This window comes from Mesocricetus auratus, unplaced genomic scaffold (assembly GCF_017639785.1).
Source record: "Mesocricetus auratus isolate SY011 unplaced genomic scaffold, BCM_Maur_2.0 Super-Scaffold_100025, whole genome shotgun sequence".
Lineage (NCBI taxonomy): Eukaryota > Metazoa > Chordata > Mammalia > Rodentia > Cricetidae > Mesocricetus > Mesocricetus auratus.
Window position 1 is genome coordinate 21,390,717 of NW_024429206.1, and position 21,668 is coordinate 21,412,384.

A 21,668-nucleotide genomic window follows, 5' to 3' on the forward strand; every position below is an offset into this window, starting at 1 on the left:
CAGCATCTCCTGCCTCTGTCAATCAGGGCCTCACCCACACAGGGAGAATGTTATCGCCCCTAAACACAAGACGTCTTCTATCTCTGCAATTATAAACCCAGAAGAAAAGTGAACAATGCCAGGTGGATGCTTTTCCAAAATCCTTTCTAGAAGACCAGAAGGTAGAACCTTCCACTCCAAAAAAAAAGTTTTCTAACCCAAGCCACACTGCTTTCAACTTTTGAACACAACTGAACAAGAAAGGCCACCCACCGCCAGGTGTGCCTGTTCTAAAGACAGTATCAGTGACAAGTTATGTAACCAACCTGATCACAGAAACCCACAAGATAATGCCTAGTAGCAGGTATGGTGTTAGTCAGTTTTCTGGCAATACAATGCATATCTTTTTTATACTCATGAAAAGAAAAGGACTGTTTTGGTTCACAGTTTTAGAAATTTTAGTCAATGATACCTTCTAATCTACCTTATATAAAATGTGTGATAATCACTAGATATGGCGTACACATGTATGAGTCCCAGCCCTGGGGAAGCTGAGGCAGGGGGAACATGAGTTCAAGGCCAGCCTGGGCTATACAGTAAGACACTGTCTCAACAAAATAACAAAAACAACCAAGGCTGGAGAAGTAGCTCATCAATAGAGCACCTGCCTAGAATCCCCCAGTGAGGGGCTTTGGTGTGTGGCTCAGTGGTAGAGCACCTGCCTAGAATCCCCCAGTGAGGGGCTTTGGGGTGTGGCTCAGTGGTAGAGCACCTGCCTAGAATCCCCCAGTGAGGGGCTTTGGGGTGTGGCTCAGTGGTAGAGCACTGGTCTAGACCTTTCCCTGTGAGAGGCTGAGGGTATAGTGCAACAAGATCCTATGTTTCATTCTCAGCACCACATAAAGAAGATAAAATAAATTTAGAATAAAACAGAATGTGAGCCATGGTATTGTAGTCATCTGGGATGTCGAGCTAAACAGCATAGAGTGCTGCACAGCCACCATCACCATCTCCAGGACTTTGCTCACTTTCACAGAACTCTGGTGCTCACTGAATGGTAATTCTCCACCCTTTCCTAATTCCTGGGTGTGCAAGTGCCATTTAAGGGGTCACCATAAGTAGAAAATGAGGCTCAACAGACATCTTGGACATCTGGGGAAGCTGCCAACTCAGAAGACAAAAAGTAAAGATCAGAGAGAGAAAGGCCACTTGTGGAGACAGACTGTCCAGGAAGAAAAACTGAAAGTGCTCATTCTCTCTCTCTCTCTCTCTCTCTCTCTCTCTCTCTCTCTCTCTCTCTCTCTCTCTCTCTCACACACACACACACAGTATTACCAACCATCCTGCAGGGAATAAGAAAACATATTGCTTCCATTAAGTCAAGACAATATATTATAGAAGGACACTTTAGTGAAATAAAAAAAAGACTACTGGGAACTAAAGTTATGATAGCAGGAAAAGTTTAAGACAATGGAAGAGAGGGGAAGAAAAACATTGAAAGAAAAAGCAAAGGAAGCAGAAGAAAGGGATTTTTATAAGAAAAAATGGAGAAGTTGGAGGGTTGAACTAAGTTAGTGGTTCTCAACCTTCCTAATGCTGTAACCCTTTAATACAGTTCCTCACGTTGTGGTGACCCCCTCCAACCATAACATTATTTTCATTGCTACTCTATAACTGTAATCCTACTACTGTTATGAATCATAATATAAATATCTGATATGCAGGATATCTGATATGTGAACCCCTAAAAGGGGTCATGACTCACAGGTTGAGAACTACTGAGCTAAGACATCCAAGGCTGGAACAACGGGAGACACGGAATGAGGGAAGGAAAAACACATAAGGAGGAAGTGTTCTAGATTGCTATCTGTTGCCACGATAAAACATTCTAACACAAAAGAACCCTGAGGAAGAAAGGGTTTATCTTACACTTCTTACACTTCCAGGTCATCGTTCGCTGTTGAACGATACTGGGAGGGAATTCAAGAATTGAACCTGAAGGAAAACCATGGAGAAACACTGTGCTAACTCACTTAAAGGCTTGTGCATAGCTATCTTTCATATACAGTCCAGGACCACCTGCCTAGAGCCTGGGCTTTCACAGTGGGCTGAGCCCTTGCGCATCAATTAACAGTCAAACACAGATCTTCTACAGACATGGTCACAGGCCAGTCTGATCTGGGCTATCCCTCGAGGCTCTCCAGTCAGATGCCCATCCGCTGTGTTAAGCTGAGAATTAAAGCTAATTATGGCAGGGTGTAATTGCTCATATATGGAATTGATAGGTAGGGGAAAGACACGTGTAGATGGGGACTCTCGGGGGTGTTGGGAAGGAAAGGGATACAAGAGGGAGATGAGAAAACTCATAGAGCAGTGAATATCACCAAAGTCTATGATTTGCATGTATAAAAATGAGATAACAAAACCTATTCCTGCATTTAGTCAACATATATTAATGAAGGCAAACAGACAAATGAACCAATTGGATGTGCCGATATACACCTGTGTCCCAGCGCTCAGGAGGCAGAGACAAGAGATCAAGTGTTCCAGGCCAGAATGACTTTCATAGAGAGAATTCTCAAGAACAATAAACCCAGATACAGTCACCATTCCTGTAATTCCAGCACTTGACAGGCAGGGGGAGCACTATGTGTATGAGGGCTTCCTGGAGTGCAGGATAAGACCCTGCCTGGAAAACAGTCTAGGGGCTGGAGAGCTGATTTGGTGGGTAAGAGAGCTTGCTGCTCTTTCAGAGGATCTCAGTTTGCAGCATCCACAGTGGGCTGCTTATTACTACCTAGGACTCCAATTCAGGGGCATCTAAAGCCTTTCTCAGGCCTGCCAGGGGTACCTACAACATGGACGTGCATACATGCACACACACACAAATGAAAATAAAACATCTTTTAAAACGAAATCGAGGGGCTGATTTTTAATCAGTTAAAGTGCTTGCCACACACACAGGAAGATCAGAGTTGGGATTCCCCAGAAACTTACAATGGTGGCTTTGGTGGCCCACCTGCAATTCTAGGCCTGAAAGACAGAGGCACACGATCCCTGAAGCAGACTAGCTAATGAGAATGCTCATACTGACCAGTTTGGGGTTTGACTGAGAGCCCCTGCCACAATGAATAAGGTAAAAGAGTAATGGAGGGTGATCCCTGACAGCCTTGAGTCCACACACACACACACACACACACACACACACACACACACACACACACACACACACACAAAATGCATATGTGCTGTCTTACAGTTTCTAGCGACGTGATAAAACAATTCTATCAAGAGAAACAGGGAGGAGAGAGTCTATTTCAGCTCACAACTCTCATGAAGGGAGGCGGGAACTGAAGCAGAGGCCCTGGAGGGGTGCTGCTTACTGGCTTGCTCCTCATGCTTTGCTCAACCTGCTTTCCTGTACCATCCAGGACCTCCTGCCTGGGGGTGACACTGCCCACAGTGTGCTGGATGCTCCCCATCCACCACTAGTTAAGAAAATGTCTTACAGATGTGCCTACAGGCCAATCTTAACAGAGGCATTTTTTTCCAAAGGAGATACTTTCTTCCCAGATATGTCTAGGTTCGTGTTAAGGTAACATAAACCAAGTAGCTTCTGTGTGCGTGTGTGCATGCACATAAGAAAAATGGACAAGAAAAAGCAACCTAAATACGCTGGGGCCAGTCTTGAATAAAGACTGACCCATACCAGGTTTTTCATTGTAGCATTCAAAGCTCTAGGGAGAAAAGGGAGATTCTACAAGCTTCCAGGGGGGACGCAGAAGGGGGAGGGGATGCAAAGGATCAGGGACTAAAATGTCTTTGATTCTTCTTTACACACACACACACACACACACTCACACACACACGCACACGCACATGCACACGCACGCACACAGCAGAAGGAAAATACCAGAGCAAAGCCACTGACATTTAACTCTGCCACACCGTCTATCATGCAGAGGACAGGCAGAATGTCATCTTTAGACTTCATCTCAAATGGTTTCCTCTGCCCCCAAGCCTTTTTCTCTGGAAGTTTCTAGATGTGATGCCTTATCTGCGTAAGTACACTAACGAAGAAAAAGAAAGTCCCGGGGGTGAAGCACTGGAGAGGGGGCAGGAAACTACCAGAGGGTCGGGGGAAGGACCTCCAAGTGGCCATGGTGGAGAGATCAGGTCTGCAGCAGAGCACTTGGGATTTCCGCTGACTTAACTTAGATGTCACTTCTTCAAGCAGTCTCCCCCAATTCTCTACCACTGAGTCACACTCCCACCCCTTACTGGGAGATTCTAGGCAGGTGCTCTTCCACTGAACCACACCCCAGCCCCTCACTGGGGGACTCTAGGCAGGAGCTCTACCACTGATCCACAACCCAACTCCTCACTGGGGGATTCTAGGCAGGTGCTCTACCACTGAGCCACAACCCAGCCCCTCACTGTGGGATTCTAGGCAGGTGCTCTACCACTGAGCCACACCCCAGCCCCTCACTAGGGGATTCTAGGCAGGTGCTCTACCACTGAGACACACCCTAGCCCCTTACTGGGAGCTTCTAGGCAGTTGCTCTACTGCTTATCTATATTGCAAGATCTTTTATATTTTATAAAAATTTTGTCTAGGCTGATCTTCAGCTCAGTATGTAATGTATTCAGGCCTCGAACTTGTGATCCTCTTGCCTCAGCTTCTTTTGTTCCTTGAGTCTTCCCTAGGCCTCTTCCTAGGTCTGCTTCCTAATGAATGCTTAATGCGGAATCAGAATGATGTGGAGGTATCAAGAGAACTATTTTGAGGAGGAAAGTGCCCTTGCTGCCAATGCTATCAGGCCAGGGGAGCAGAAACTGGATCCAGTGAAGAGAAAATATTGACTAGTTTTGCTTGAGTGATTTGGTGTGGTGTATCAAGTACAAGAATTGCACACTCCTTGAACTTAACATATCACAGATATGGCCTAACATATTAGTCTGTCAGTTTCTCAAAAAGATAAACAAAGCCATGGAGGGTTAACATGCGGCGTCAATGTGCAACCTGAATGAAAAATGGCCTCACATAAAAATAAAAACACTCTGGGCTAGAGAGATAGCTCATTGGGTAAAGGCACCTTCTGGCAAGCCTGGCAACCTGAATTCCATGCCCAGGAGACACATGATGGGAGGAGAAAACCAGTTTCCATAGTTTTCCCTCTGACTTCAAGTATACCCTCTCATGTGTGCCTGCCACCTCCATAAAAAGTTAAATACAATTAAAAATTTAAATCAGGGTTGGAGATATGGCTCGGCAATAATGAGCACTAGCCACTCTTCCAGAGGCCCTGAGTTCAATTCCCAGGATCATACGGTGGTTCATAACTATCCGTAACTACAGTCCTAGGGGGTCTGATGCCCTCTTCCTGCCTCTGAGGTACCAGACACAAGCATGGTGCACATACATAATACAGTGGAAACACGTATATCCAAAAAGCAAATACATTAAAAGAAAAAAATTAAACATTTTAACATGGGTTATGCATCCCCAACCTTATTCACCTGCTGCCTTAAGACCAGGTGAGACCAGGGCATAATGTAACTTCATTATAGACCACTCAGACATGTTTATAATAAGAACAGAAGTGATTACATTTTACACTTCAGAGAGGAGGTGAAAAAAGCGGAATACTAACTTGTTTGCATTATCAGATCTTAACAACATAAAGTTGGCACTTAAAAGGAAGAAAGTATGAAAGAATTCATCTCTGGTTAGTGCCTGTTTTTCCAATTATATTTGCTTTTTGATAGGTCCACATTTCCCCCACAAAGATTATTCATTATTTTTAATATCAGAAAAACAATTATTAGTCTATAAAAAATAGAGAATGTTTTAATCAAACTTGAACAGACATTAAGTGAGATTAACACCATGAATCTTGAAGAACTAAACTTGAGGTTGAAAATCAAATCTTCTTTTCAGGTAAATAGAACATTCTCAGAACATCCTGTGATGGTTAAAAACTATGGTGACCATTGAAGGCTCATGGGTACAGATCTGTAGCGACAAAGCAACAGCAACAACAACTAAAAACAGACAAGAGGCAAAACCCAAACACTACTAAGAAGCCATCACTAACAAGTAGCCATTGTAGGAGACTTGAAAATACCATTCTCTCAGAGACCTCAACACGTACTCAGCTCAGAGTCTACCTATGAATACACATAATTGGTGTTCAGCTGGAAATTACTACTGTCTTTATAGTGTGTGGTGTGGTTATTAAATATAAGGCATCTATGTAAGAGTAGAAATGAAGAATGTCTCAGTAAAACAAAGACAACAGAGAGGGCACTGAATTCTGTGAAAGGGCAAGTTTTTGTAGACCGGAGAAAATATGGAGACTATAAACCAGAAATGATAAGAAAGAAATGGTATTTATATAGCCAACTCTGGTCCCCTGAGCCACTGAGGCTAATAAAGGATGATAAACAGGACTTAACCTCATGGTCTGAATCAGTCAAACACTCCTCTCCTTCCTCTCTTCTCTACTGGTTATCATTTCTTAGTACAAAGATTTATTGTGTTTTTTAAATTATATGTATGTATGTATGTCTGCATGTGGGTATGTGCACACATGTGCAGGTGCACACAGAGGCCAGAAGAGGGTGACAGATCCCCTGGAGCTCAAGTCCTCTAGAAGAGCAGCAAGTGCTTTTTAACAGGCCCTCCACTAATCTTTATCTAGGCTTGAAACACCACCTGAAGCAGCACTTTCAGAAATCAGGCTCAAGGATTGGTTATTTCATCCAGGGATTCTAAAATGCGATACCCACACTCAGCAGAATTGCCACTGAGACTATGAGACATATAAAATTTCACATTTCCATGCTGAGCTTCTTAAAGCAGACTTTCCTTAGGCATGGGGCTCCCGAAGGTTCTGATGCTAAAATGCCTATGTGAAGAAGGTGCACAAAGCCCCCAATTTGTCCCTCAGTGTCCCAACTCAACAATTACTGCAGGAAACTCTTTGCTGTTCATCTTGGCACTTGATAATCTCAATTCTGGTACAGGCTTAGTTTGAGGGTAACTCTACATGGGCTCCAAGAGATCTACCAGTGGAGTTCCTTTTGCCCACAACAGTCATTGTTTACAGGTACATTCTCTCTCTACTCTTTGTCTGCTGTGGTGGTTAGTTTTAAATGACACCCTGATACCACCTAGACTCACCAGGAAGAAATCCCTGAATGAAGTATTGCTTAGATATACTTGGCCTATGGGTGTGTCTGCGGGGGATTATTTTGATTGTTAATTGATGGGGAAAGACCCACCCTGGATGTAGACAACATATTTTCCTGGGCTGGACCCTGAACTGTGTAAGAGTGAAGAGAGTTGGATAAGCATGGGAAAAGCAAGCTAAGTTAGCAGTGGGCACATTGATTTCTCTCTGCTCTTGACTATGGACATGCCATGGCCAGATGTCTCTAGCGCCCCTGCTTCTGTAGCATCCCTTCAATGACGGACTGTGACCTGGAATGGCGAGCTGAATAAGCCCTTCCTTTCCTTTGTTTCTTGTTGTCAGAGAGCTTCACCACTGCACCCATAATGAACATAGAACACATCTCATGCCACATCTGTGTTCTGTTCGCTACACAAATGAACTACCAAATCTTTGATTCTGGTCTACTTCTTTGAAACCCAAGCCAAGATACCTATAGAATCCACCAAGTACCTGGCCTGTACCAAAGGTCTTTGCTATCTCCTGTGGAGCTAGGGTTCTAGCTGAGAATATTTGGCTTTCCAATCGTCTCCTCTAGCTGGGCTTTGTGGTTACTCCATCATGGAGCCACTGGGGAGTCATCTCTTCTCCCAGTCATCTAGTTCTGTGTGTCATCAAGAGCCACTCTCCAAGTGACACCTGCCTGCCCTTCCGCAGCTCCACCAGGCTCCCGTCTCCTCTCAGGGTATCCTAGTTTCATTGCCTGTTGCCTGACGGAAGCAGCTTGGGTGAGACAGGGTTTATTTCAGCTCGCTATTTCAGGATACATCTCACCATCGTGGAGAAGCCAAGGCAGGAGCTTGAAACATCGCATCGTAGACAGGAGCAGGGAGACTGTACTGGTGCTCAGCTCACCTGCTCCTGTTATACAGGGCAGCCCCAGAAAGATGCTGCTCATAATGCAAGGGTCTTCCCACACTGATGAAAGCATCAAGACACACATACCCCAGACGTACCCACAGGCCAGCCTCATCCAGACAATCCTCATCGAGACTCTTTTCTCAGGTGACTCTAACTTGTGTCAAGTTGACAATTGAAGTTAGCCATCTGGACATGTCTGGCTGAGGGATGACTACTGTCTTCACCCTGTAAACCCCAACCCCCAACCCTGCAGGGTCCAGCTGTACAAGACACAATGGTATCGTACATTGATGATTGCTGCCATGGGCAGGGAGGTACCTGTCTCACACACAGCAAGAAGTCAAGCAAAGGCTTCTTTAGGGAAGTAACAGGTTGGGATACTGAGGACAAGTGGGCCATCAGTCATTAAATGTCAGCAGGTGGGGGGTGTGCAAACAGAGGTCCCTTGTCAGGGGACAGTACTCTACTAAAAACACAAGGTCTGCAGTGAGTGTACAGGAGCCTCCAGAGAAGAACCATACTAGGGAGAGATTTTGCTAGTAGGTTGTGAGATTCCCAGGAAGTGGAAGAAACTCTTCCTTTGAATACAAAATCAGGCTTAGAAGGAGGCACAGATAATGAAGTGGTCCATGGTAAAGAAGAAGAGAGGGGAAGTCTAGACGTGGCTCAGTTGGCAGAGTGCCTACCTAGCATGCATGAAGCCCCAGGTTCCATCCCCAGCACAGATAAACTGGTTATACCCGCATAGGCCTGTCATCCCAAGACCTGGGAGGCAGAAGCAGGAGGATCAGGAGTTCAAGGTCATCCTTGGCTACATAGACAGATTGAGGCAAGCCTAGCCTACATGAGACCTTGTCAAGAAAGAGACAGAGGGAGGGAGGGAAGGAAAGGATAAAGGGGGGAAAATAATAGTATTAAAATCTTTTCAGTGGCAAATTCTTATACACTGGGTGATGACCCAAAGAAGACAGGTTACTGGACCCAGGAGCGCTATTCACCAAGTGTTTGGGGATCAGCCAGCAGTTCTGGAGAGTCCTTGAGGGAAACCCCCACCTCTAGGATGATCCAGACTTGGTCTCCTGGAGATCAGGCTACAGAAAAGACCAAAGTGAGCTCATCTTCTTTGCAACCCTTGTGGGGTAATCCTTCTACTCAGCCTGCTCACTGCAAGAGGCTTAGGTACCCCTAATCCTATGAACACTTGGAAGATTAGCCTCCTGGGCCTTCAGCAGGCTCACTGGCTCTGCAGTTGTCATGTCTGTCCTGAGCTCAGACAGATTTCTCCCTGTGGTGAGCGCAGTGAATTTTGGACACTGTGAGCAGCTTCAAAAGCATGATTATCAGTGTCTACCTCTACACACCTGGCCAATGTGCTTTTGTCGGATGCTGTCTCCACACATCCTAGGAGTTTTGCAATCATCCCGCAATACTTGCTTGCTTTGTATTTTAAGGGACCCATTGTCTCTAGGTGTACTGAATTCAAAAGACCAACCTGCCTCCATTTTGGGCTCAGGAATCCGGTGGGGGAATTCTAAAACAAAATTGTGTTCCTAATGGTGTGTGTGTGTGTGTGTGTGTGTGTGTGTGTGTGTGTGTGTGTGTTTATGGTGTGGTATGTGTTCAGGCCGAAGATGTTAAGTATTTTCTTTGTGGTGAGTGTCTTCACCTTTTCATTTGGAGACCTCACCTCTCCCTAAGCAGGAAGCCCTCTGATTCAGCTACGCTGTCTGGCCAGTAAGCATCAGGGATGCTCCTGTCTCTATTCACACCCCCAGCCTGGATTATGGGTACATGCCAGCAAGTCTGGCATGCAGGCAGAACCTAGGGATCAAAATCAGGTCTTCATGTTTTTTAATTTATGTCTTGGAAAAGGTTGTGGAGGCAGAGGAATCCAGACCTTCCTGCTTGTCTTCTTTTGGTGATGTGAAGGGGGAAATTACCAGATCCAAGCTGAGGGATTTACTCTGGTCTGGTTGGTTTCCTTTTGATTTTAGATAAGGGCTCACTATGTAGGCCTTGCTGTTCAGCCCAGCTCAGGCTTGAACACATGATCCTCCCCCAGCCTCCCAACTGCTAGGATTAGAGGTGTGGGTCATCATGACTAACTCCAGTAATTTCATTTATCCATTTATTTAATTTTGTTTGTGTGTGTGTGTGTGTGCGCGCGCATGCACTTGTTTATGTGTGCACAGGTACACATGCACACATATGTGGATGCATGTGGAGGCCGTAGGACAACCTCAGGTGTCATTTCTCAGGAGCTGTCCCCATTGTGTTTTGAGAGAGGGTCTCTCAGTGTCTTGGAACACACTGACAGGGTGAAGCCTGGTGGACAATGGGCCCCAGGGATCTTCCTGCCTCTGCCTCCCCAATGCTGGGACTATAAGCACATGTCAACATGCCACATGCAGATTTTTAAAAACATGGGCTTTTGCGGGGCATTGGTGGTGCACACCTTTAATCCCAGCACCCAGGAGGCAGAGGCAGGAGGATCTCTGTGAGTTCGAGGCCGGGCTGGTCTACAGAGAGAGTTCCAGGACAGGCTCCAAAGCAATAGAGAGAAACCATGTCTTGAAAAAAACAACAAAAAAAGTAGAAAATAGAACATAAAAAAATAAAAACATGGGCTCTGAGAAATTCGATCCAGGTCTTCATGCTTGTGGGGAAGGCACTCTACCTGTTATGATTTCCCCCCAGTGTACGTCCACCTGGCAATTTTATAAGAGCTTGTTCTAGTCTCATTTTGCTGCTCTTGCTGTGATAAAACACCTTGACTGAAAGCAGCTTAGGAGAGCAAAGAGTTCATTTGGCTCGCAATTCAATGTTAGAGGGCCAGTCATAACCTACCCCAAGTCCAGAGTGGAAGCAGATGGACCCTTGCTTGACTGTAGTTCTTATTTGACTTTTTTTCTGGCTCATACAGCTCAAGATCCCTTTCTTAGGGAATGATGCCACCCGCAATGGGCTGCACCCTTTTAACTAACAATCAAGACATCCTCCATAGAGGTGCACATGGACCAAACTGATCTAGATTATAGACTCTCTCCCCAGGTAATTCTTGGTTGTATTGAGCAGACAATTAAAACTAACTAGCACGGATCCAGAGAGGACCCACATAGTCATGTACCAATGACTGCCAAGACTCTCCCTTCCTCCAATATGCTCCAGGGAGCAAGAGACATGGACACCAGCATGGTTCCCTTGGGAACAGAAGTGGCATTTCTTTCCTGCTGGCACGGAGTCCAACAGGCAGACTGTCCTCCCCCATACCTTCATCGCTGTTGTCGTCCACCAAGATGATCTCCTTCAGCAGGTGTGTGGGTGTGTGATTGACAGCACTGTGGACCGACCGCAGGATCACGGACAGGGCCTCGTTCACGAAGATGAAGATGATGGATATCTGGGGCAACTCTTTGGAGTATTTGAGCTCCTTACACCTGGGGAAGGGAGAACAGGAAGGCTGTCAGAGAAAGCAAGGCGGCACACGAGAGGCTGGAGAGATGGCTCAGAGGTTACAGGCACTGTTCTTGCTGAGGACACGGGTTAACCACAGGAAGCGGCTCCCAAGTGCCCACAACTCCAGCCCAGCTCGCGCCACTGCTCAGCTTCCATGGGTACTTTGCATTCAAACGGCTCACATACATACCCTCGGGAGCGCAAACACGTACACATGAAATAAATCTTAAAAAAAAAATAGAGAATGCACACAAGATGTGGCTGAGCACAGAAGATTTTAGCCAGTTTCTCAGCGGGTTCTTCCAAGGTGAGAAATCATCACTTTCCCTTGGCCCTCCATCTTTCTGTATTTATTTCAAGATGAGGTCTCTCCGGCATTCCAGGCTGACCTCAGACCCACCACAGAACTGACGATGACCTTCTAGGGAATCTGACACCCTTTCATGAGCACTAGGCATGCATCTGGTGCACAGACATCCGTGCAGACAGAACACCTATTCACAGAACAAAACTTTACAATTAAGTAAGAAAGATAAAACAAGATAAGCTGAGGCTGTTGTTCTCTGGTCTCTGCTTGCACGTGTGAATGCGCACACACACACACATGCACGCACAGAAGGTGTGCAAAGATCCAACTCATCCTGCCTCTGTGAGACTGCAGCGTGCATAGAAGGAAGCGTGAGGACCGGAACAAAGGAAAGGAGATGGAGTAGGAGGGACATGCTGGGGAGGAAGGGAGGGAGGATGCTTCTGTTTCTTTATGCTGAACAGCTTGGGCTGTGTCAGGCCGCATGAATCACACTGGCAATTTTCAGAAGAAAATAAAGTTTTGTTACAATATACATCCCTGCCTCCTGAGGAGACTGCTCAGGGATTCATGGATCACGCAGCCTTGTTTTTTGCGATGGCCCTGTAAATCCACTGATGAGGGATACAAATGGCCATTCATTGATAGGCTCTTGGGCTGTTGGTAGAAGTCATCCCACTGACTGGGTGGTGATCCAAGGAGTGAGGCTGTACCAGGAGGTCTCTCCGGGGCTTGGTCCTGCACGCTCAGTCTGGGAGTCTGCAGCTGCTGCATCTCAGCCCACTACTCTCCGTACTGAAGATGAGGCAGCTAGCTCATGCCTAACTACTCCCAACACTTAAATCCTTGCCCAAAGTTGACCTTGAATTTTCGATCTGCCTGCCTCTGACTCTCAAGTGCTATGATTACAGGTGTGCACTGCCACACTCAGCTTGTGTAGTGCTGGGAATGGAAGCCGGGGCCCTGTGCATGCTAGGCAAGTACTCTACCAACTGAGTCACTTCCCGTGCTCTCTCTCTCTCTCCCTTTCTCACCTTACTCTGAGGAGCCACAACTAACACACTGCTCCTTATGTTGGGAGAGATATTTGCAACCGATCAAAGTGCCCTACCTCATGAAACATTGTCACTGCAAGCCCTCCTCCCTGTCAGAGCCTTGGAGCCTCTGACCCACTCCAAGGAATAGTCAGAACTACCATATTAGGAATATTGGTGCTGTGGTGCAATTATCTGCAAACTCGTCTGGCCTTCACTGGCCTCCTCTGCAATGCCAGACACCCTGTATTCAGCCACACCATGTATTCAGCTCCAACCATGGCACCCTCCTTCCCTACCACTTCCTTCTCCTTTTCCCTATGAGACCTTGTCTTACACCCCCCCCCCCCCCCAAGTTCTGGGGCTGCTCTGGTTTCCCCCTGCCTCTGCTAGCCTTTCCCTGGTGTCTTAGCTGCTATTTTCACTGCTGTGCCAAAATACCTAACAAAAGCGACCTTGCAAAGGGGGGGCTGTTTTAATCACACTTTGCTGGCATAGTCCATCGCAATGGGGAAGGCATGGCAGGAGCAGCAGAAGGCAGCTGACCAGTTGCATCCATCGTCAGAAAGGAGAGAGAGAGAGATATCAGTGGCGCTCAGGTCCCATTCAGGACGGTTGTTTCCAGTTGGAGGAACGTACCTAGAACCTCCCTCACAGTCAGGCTCAGAGGTAGGGAAGGCATGGCAGCAGGAGTGTTTTAGTAGTGTGACCAATAGGTTTAACTGTCAATGTGATACAACCTAGAAGCACCTGGGAAGAGAGTTGAAATGAGGGATTGTTCAGATAAGGCATGTCTGTGGGGGATTGACTCGAATGCCTTACTTGGCTTGGGAAGACTCAGCCCCCTATGGGCAGCACCATTCCCTAGGATGGGTCGTGAACTGTATAAAATTGGAGAGTGAGCTGAGTGGTGGGCATGCAGGAATTCATTTCTCTGTGTTCTTCACCGTGGATATGATGTGTCTAGGCACTTCAAATTTGCGCCTTGGCTTTCCCGCGATGATGGGCAGTGTGGCCTGGAATTGGGGGCTAAAATGAACTTCTGCCTGAAGATTTTTGCTTTTTTGTTTGTTTGTTTTTGTTTTTCCAGGTTTCTTTTTAATCACGGAAACAGAAATGAAACTAGAATGAAGGCTCTGATACCGTGACATTATGGGGAGGTTCAGAAGTGAGGCTCTGAGGATGTCGGTCACGGGAGTTCCTGGAAGCTATATTTTATCTCCATTCCTTCTTGCATTCTCTTCCTGCCTGCCGTGATGTGAACAGCTGGGCTTTATCCACCTGGTAGCTCTAGTTGATAAAACCAGGAGCCAACACAGACCCTTCCTTTCTTAGAGTCTTCCTGTTCGATGCTGGTTACAGTATAAAGAAGGAACTAACACAGCTCCAACTCTTCTCTCCAACGCCATCTCTCCTGCCTGTCCAGGAAGGCCGCCCCTCCACACATACAAACTTTTCTCTCTGCCTAAAAATACTCTATCACTTATCTACCTACTCCTCTGCCCCTAAGCCCTGGCTCCTGGCGGTGTTCCTAGACCTCCATCCCAATGCCCATCGCCTTTCCTTTGCTGTTTTCTATCCCTCCCCACAGTCCTCTTCTCCCCCTCCCCAGGGCAACCACCAATCCTCTTCCTCTTTGCCTTCCCAGAACTTCATGAGAAAATCTCCCCGCCCCTCCCGCATTTACCCCATCTGCTACTCACTCCATCAAAGGTATCACTTATTTTCCACTACAGTTATGAGGTGGGTGACAGCTCTCCTATGCTTAGAAGACATTTCTAGCACTTCTGTCTCTCTTGATTTACTAATCAGGGCTCAAACACTCCACACTGCCTGGGTCAAGTACATCCTGAAGCCTGGCGCTCCAGTTACGCTTATCCCTCCTCATCAAGCCTTGCCTGTATCTTAAGAGAATAGCATCATTTTTAGCAACAGCAGACCTTGCAGAATGAGAGAGATGTGGGGTGGAATAACGCAGATCCACGCTGTTCCTCTCTTGGCACTCTCATTATTGGGGGGTGGAAATGCACACTTTGCTGGGTGGTTTAATTTCCTCTTGAGCTCCATGGTTCCTATCAGACGAGCCACATACCTCATTAGCCAAACCTCCTAAAAAAACAGCCTGTTCTAGCATTAGAGCTCCCTGGGTCTGTCTTATCCATCTTGGTGATGCCTTTCTTAGCAATGGGGATTCAGCCCACTCCACCATACAAGTGCTTATCTTAGGGTCCAGGGAACCCCAGAGAAACTCCAGAAATTAATTGCATGAGGTTGTGGGGGTATGCATTTAGTCTCACCATCCTGGGGACAGAATCTATACCTTTAGTTAGTTCAACTCAGGAGCATGCTGGGAAGGGTTTAACCAGCCCCTCCTGGCCAAAATGACACCTCTGTTGGTAGGCAGCACAGTGTCAAGATCACACAAAGCCCCACGTCTTCCCTGCCAGCCTGATTTCTACAAACATTTATTCTGGAATATTCCCCCAAAGTACTTTTTATTCTTGGATGGCTCACTTCCTGACTCCATGGCTACCTAGGAAGTACTTTATTTTCTGAGTCATAAGGAGCTGCTTTTTCAAAGGACAGTCATCTTTAGCCAAAAAGTCCAGGGGGCCCCACTCTCCTTAGCCATATTAAGATACAGTGGGAGGTCCTGGAACAGGCAAGAACCATCCACACCTCTATGGGCAGAATGGCTTCTCCCTTCTTCCGTCCCTCCATCCCTCCCTCCCTCCCTCCCTCCCTCCCTCCCTCCCTCCCTCCCTCCCTCCCTCCCTCTCCTCCTCCCTCTCTTCCTCCCTTTCTTTCTTTCTTTCTTTCTTTCTTTCTTTCTTTCTTTCTTTCCCTCTTCTTCCATCCTTCCCCTTTCCTTTCTTTTTAATGAAAGGGTGTGGATTTACCTTAACCTGAGTTATGACCACAGTTGACTCTCTGATACTTAAATTCTTTGTCTGAAGGAGAATAGAGGACACACACAGACACATACCCTTCAGACCCTCAGTTTAGTAGATGATTCCACCTGGGTCTGATACAGCTAATTTTATTGTGCTGAAGCAAAAAAGAAAGAAAAGAAAACCCCTAGAGTTTTATTAAGCAGTGGTCCAGGAATAGAATCTGTGAAAATAATTAAGAGTAAATTTGTTCAGACAGTTTTAGGTCAGAGCAAAGAAAACCTCCACACACTCGGGGCAAGAGTGACGCCCCCAACATTACTGGGAGGCAGCTAACCTGGTACCTTTTGAAGCCCAGTGGAAGGAGACGGGTTGGCCTGGATGCTGCAGGAGGGCTGGAGGGACATTAAGAAATGATATCATCTGGGAAGAATAAATAGCTTTATTTAAGAGCCAACCAATCACACACTTGGCCAGCAGGGTTCTCAGAAACCAAAGGCCATGCCATGAAAATCTGCCCCTTCTCTGTTGCTTCTGAGCAATCTAGACTGCTCTAGTGGTTTTGCTATTTTATTGTTTGATTTGGTTTTAGTTTTCTTCATCTAGCAAGCAAGCCTTGTATTGCACCCCCATCACTACATAAAGCAGGCTTGGTAGTACACACCTACAGTCAGTACTCTGGAGGCAGAGGCAGGAGGATCAGAGTCCAGGGTCGTCCTCATTTACATTGTGGGTTCTGAGAGATCGAACAGAACCAAGAGATAAGGAACAGATGGAGAGAGTCTATGCCAAGGACTGACAACAAACCAAAGGAGAGAATTCACCAGTCAATGGTGCTGGGACTCTATTGGATAAAATCATGAGCATCTACCCTTTGAACACACTCCAAGATAAATTTTACATTTAACAAGCTAAGTTTAGAATTCCAAATATAAGAGAAAATATGAGTATCTGCAAATTCTGGATGTCAAAGAATTCCCAAGTTGAAACACAGTAGGTTAATAATAGCACAGAGTCATGCTCCCCAAAGAAAATGAGGGTACAGCAAACTGCAAATGGAAAATAATTTACAGCAGTAGTTGAAGAGAAGACGGCCTCACATCACTTAATGGCGAAAAGTCAAGAAGCAAGGTTAAGACATGTCTCAGTGGTTAGCAGCACCTGATGCTCTTGCAAGGAACCCAAGTAAGGTTCCCAGCACCCACATCAGGTCGCTCACAAACACCTGTAACTTCAGTTCCAGGGACCCAATGCCGACTTCCACCTCTGCGGGCACTGCACTCACATGGGCGGGCACAAACACACACACACACACACACACACACACATAAATCTCTTTAAAAAGAATAATTAGTTAAATAGACTAAAGAAAGACAAATGAGGAAGCAGATGATACAAGCAACAACAACAAAACAAAACAAAACGAATAGGTAGAACCTCTATAGTCATAAGATGTCCATTGTAGCACGGGGTGAAACACATGTCCTGATGATCGCAAGCCAAACACTCTCTCAACTGAGCTTCGTCCTGACCTGAGAGTGGATCTTAAACATTTCCAAAGGCCCATAGACCGATCACCAGACAACATGGCCAAGGTTGTTTACTTCAAGCCAACCAAGAAACACAAGTGAGTCAGAAGCCACAGATAGGTGAATAGGTTAAACCACCAAACCACCTCTAGTGGCCTCTATCTGTCTGTCAGACAGGCATCATCTCCTGAAGTTCCCAGAATCCCCTAAAACAGCACCTCGCCAACTGCAGAGTGAACGTTCAAATCACAAGCCTGTGAGACAGTTCTAATTCAAACCGTCTCACCAGGCCTGCCAATCAAGAATGGAAAGCTCTCAAAACCTTTGTGCGAAAATAAAACCTTTTCCCTTTATAAGTCAATTTGCCTTGGGTATTTTGTTACAGTGATGAAGAACTGATGGATACACCTTTCTGCTGGCCTGGGCCTGCAGTGGGTTGCAGAGCAGAGCATTTCATTTTGGGATGTCAAAGATTTAACGAGTGGCCTCTAATTGTAGGAACACTAAACCCCCTCCAGGGCACCTGTCATGCCTGGCTGAAGATGCCACATCAGATCACTGGGGAAGAATCTCCTCTTCCAAGGGATGGCGACTTTATTTCATCCCAAATGATTTTCGTCCCACTGGCTTTGTCAATGAAAAAACAAATCCAAGGAAACTGCACATGCTTCAATTCTGATCACAGATGGGAGATGGTTGATTCCCTGTTCCTTCATTTTGAACAGACCAAAGGACGAGCACGTCTACATCATACACAAACGTTAGCTTTGCCGTGACATTTGAAAAGCTAAGCATCTGTCTATCATGGGCCTATGAGGTGTCGAAGATACTGAATTAACAACAACAGCAAAACCCTCTGTGTGTTGTGGGTGCACATGAGTGTCTCAACACCCTGGGTATCCGTCCTTGCCTCCTACCTGTTTGAAACAATGTCTCTCTTTAAAAAAAACTTATTTTTCTATTCATGTACATATGAGTGTATGGGAGTACAGGCACGTGGGTGTCCCCAGAGGACAGAAGATGATCTTAGATCCCCTGGAGTTGGGGTTACAGGTGGTCATGCATTGCTGTGTGTGTGGATGAGGGTGACCAAACAGGTCCTCTGTGATAGCAGCAAGCGCTCCTGGATACTGTGCCATCTCTTCAGGCCAGTGTCTCTTGCTCATTGCCATATGGTCTAGAAGATTAGCTAGACCACAGGCTTTGGGGTTTCTCCTGCCTCCATCTTCCACCTCAGACAGGAGATCTGGGATCACCAAAAAAGGCACCACCATGTCCAACGTTATGTGGGTTCTTGGGATTTGAACACAGGCCCTCACCCTTGTATAGCAAGTTCTTTGCTCACTGTGCTATCTCCCTGGTCCCAGAACTTATTTTTATTCTTTGCTGTCTCCTCCTGGAAAAGCTCACAGTTCCATAAGAGAAAGAGAAATGTGTAAATCACGATTACGACACAGAAAGATAAATGCCATGCAAGAGGTTTGTTCAAGAGGCTCTGGAAGCTAATTTCTGCTTGGGAGAGATGGATGGGGACCCAGGAAAGTTTGGCACAGGAGATAAAATGTGATCTGGACTGTGAAGCACCAGTAGGCAACTTCCAGAGCACGGCTTGCAAAGAGAGAGCAGGGAGAAGGGGGCTTGCAAAGAGAGAGCAGGGAGAAGGGGGCTTGCAAAGAGAGAGCAGGGAGAAGGGGGGCTGTCGCCGTAGATGACGAGAACAGCATTGTGCAAAAACAGGTCAGAAAATACAGAGAATCTCAACAAGAAATGGGTGTTCCAGAGACTGACTGGTACAAGGAAAAGAAATAGCACCTCAGGCAGGCAGGGTGGCTCAGTAGGTAAAGGTGCTTGCCACCAAGTCTGATGACTTGAGTTCAGTCCCTGTATCCACATGCTGGAAAGGGAGAACTGATTCCCATAAGTTGTTCTTTGACCTCCACACATGGCACATGCAGGCCTGCAAACACACACACACACACACACACACACACACACACACACAGGAGGGGGATAAATTAATTGGAAACAGACACTCCCTGCACTGGGGTTTCACTCTGAATTTTTCACCCCCTTAGGTTCAAGTTTTGAATGCTTGGTCCACAAATTCGGGTTCTAGAAGGCAGGGTAAGCTTGGGGAGGCAGGGCTGAACTATAGGAGGTAAGTTGTTAGGGGCTGGGGGCAGGCTCAGAATCACACATCCACACTGACCATTTTCTCTCTACTTCCTGGTTCATCACAATAGAAATGGGCCCTGACACACAGTCCCTCTGGCCTTCCCTCCTATGATGGACTGAAACCTTGACCAAAATAACTTCCCTTTCTTACATTGGTTCTGTTGGGTCCCGAGTTTCAGAGCAATGTAGAAGTAACTGATATACCCAATATAAGAGAACCTCAGAAACATACAGTCAACAGTACCTACTTTTGTTGGGAAGAGTAAGATTTATGGTGTGGCTTGAAGAAGGATGAATGGACAGATAGATAGATAGATAGATAGATAGATAGATAGATAGATAGATAGATAGATAGACAGACGGACAGATAGAATCCAAAGATTAAACACTCAGTTGTCATTTTGTGCTCTCCTTAAAGATGATTAAGAAATGTACTAGACCAGTGGTTCTCAACCTTCTAAATGCTTCCATCCTTTAATGCAGTTCTCCATGTTGTGGTGAACCCCTCCAACCATAAAACTACTTTGTTTCTACTTCATAACTGTAATTTTGCTACTGTTATGAATTATAATGTTAATATCTGTAGGATATCTGATACGTGATCCCTGTGAAAAAGTCGTTCGATGCCAAAGGGGTCACAACCCACAGGTTGAGAACCACTGCACTAGACAGACAAAGAATTGTAGGAACATCAAAGCAGACAGAATGACAGATCCCGTGAATTAAGAATATTGATTTCAGAATGTGGAAGTTGAAGACTGGGGAATTGGTAGAGGGCCTAGACTACTCTTGCAGAGGACCTAGGTTTAGTGCCCAGCACCAATACTGGGCGGCTCACAACTGACTGTAACTCTAGTTCCATGTGATCCAGCCCCCTCTTTAGACTTTGTGGTCACCTGCGCGTGCATGTATGTATGTATACACACACACACACACACACCTCTTTCACACACTCACGGTAAGTAGATTCAGCCCCAATACATAAGCCCCACTGTCATAGCTCCTCCATGCTTAGAGAGCATTTTTACCTAATCTAAAAGCAGGTAGGAAGTATGGTGACAAAATATGCTGTCACACGTGATGGCCATCAGACTCTAATGAAAAGATTTTAGCCGCGTGTCTACAAAAATTCCTTAAAGCGTTGTTTTACCATCTCGTCTGAATGCACTTGCATAAAAAAGTCACCATTTTCCCGAGTGCTATGCTGGAGTTTGAATTCCATATGATCAAACCTACTTTGGGATCGGGAGGTTGTGGAGAAGGCTCGGTGGTTAAAGTGTTTGCTGTATAAGAATAAGGACTTGAATTCAGATCCCAGCACCCATGTAAAAAGCAAGGCACAATAATGCATGCCTGTAAACCCAGCCCTGGGAATGGAGACAGGTACATCCCAGGTGGCTGAGGGGCACTCACTGTCCAGCATGCCCAGCTTAATCTGTAAGCCTCAGGTTCCCTGAAAAACATGGTCTCAGAAAATGAGATGCATAGTACTTGTCGATTTCTGGCCTCCACGTGTACACACACACACACACACACACACACACACACACACACACACACACACACCCTTTCTCTCTCACACCCACAGACCTTGTGGTCTTGTGGGAAAAGGTTTGGGCAGGGCCCCACTGGAGATAACTGGCTAGAAGAAATAAACTTCTGACATGAAGGATTGTGCCAGATACTTTCCCTTAGTTACTTAGAAGAAGAGAGAACTAAGTCACGTCACAACACCAAGACCCAGACGTTAGGAAACAAGGAGGGCGGACCAGAAAGGTAGTGTTGAAGCCTGAGTTTGAATCTGTGGTCTGCCATTTTAGAGCTGTTGAAAGTCATTTATCTTCAGTGAGGAAAGACAAACAGAAAGAAGTCAGAAACCAGAGGAAAACCCAAGCTGAGAGTAAGATGGTAGATCGGAGCAACCCTTGTGACTCACACACACACACACACACACACACACACACACACAAAACATCAAACAAAAAACAAAACAAAAAAATCTAAAGTAGAGGCTTGACTCGGTTCCATCAGCATTCAAAATGAAACTGGCTTTGACTCTTCAGGAAAAGCATTTAAAATGACTCCCAAGGACTGGGGAAATGGCTCAGTCATAAAGAGGTTCCCTTGAACCCCAGAACCTATGTGAAAAGCCAGGTGTCACTGTACAGTCCCAGCAACGCGTAGGTAAAGATGACAGCTCC

At 46.0% G+C, this 21,668-nt stretch overlaps 1 protein-coding gene across 2 annotated transcripts in view; it reads right to left on the reverse strand.

Moving 5' to 3' along the window:
• Positions 1–21,668, reverse strand: part of Galnt17 (polypeptide N-acetylgalactosaminyltransferase 17) — a 397,683-nt gene that overhangs the window by 199,366 nt on the left and 176,649 nt on the right. For both annotated transcript variants that reach the window (XM_040731689.1, XM_040731690.1), the window contains exon 3: positions 11,346–11,512. In XM_040731689.1, the coding sequence (XP_040587623.1) occupies positions 11,346–11,512 (167 nt within the window). The remainder of the gene's footprint in view (positions 1–11,345; positions 11,513–21,668) is intronic.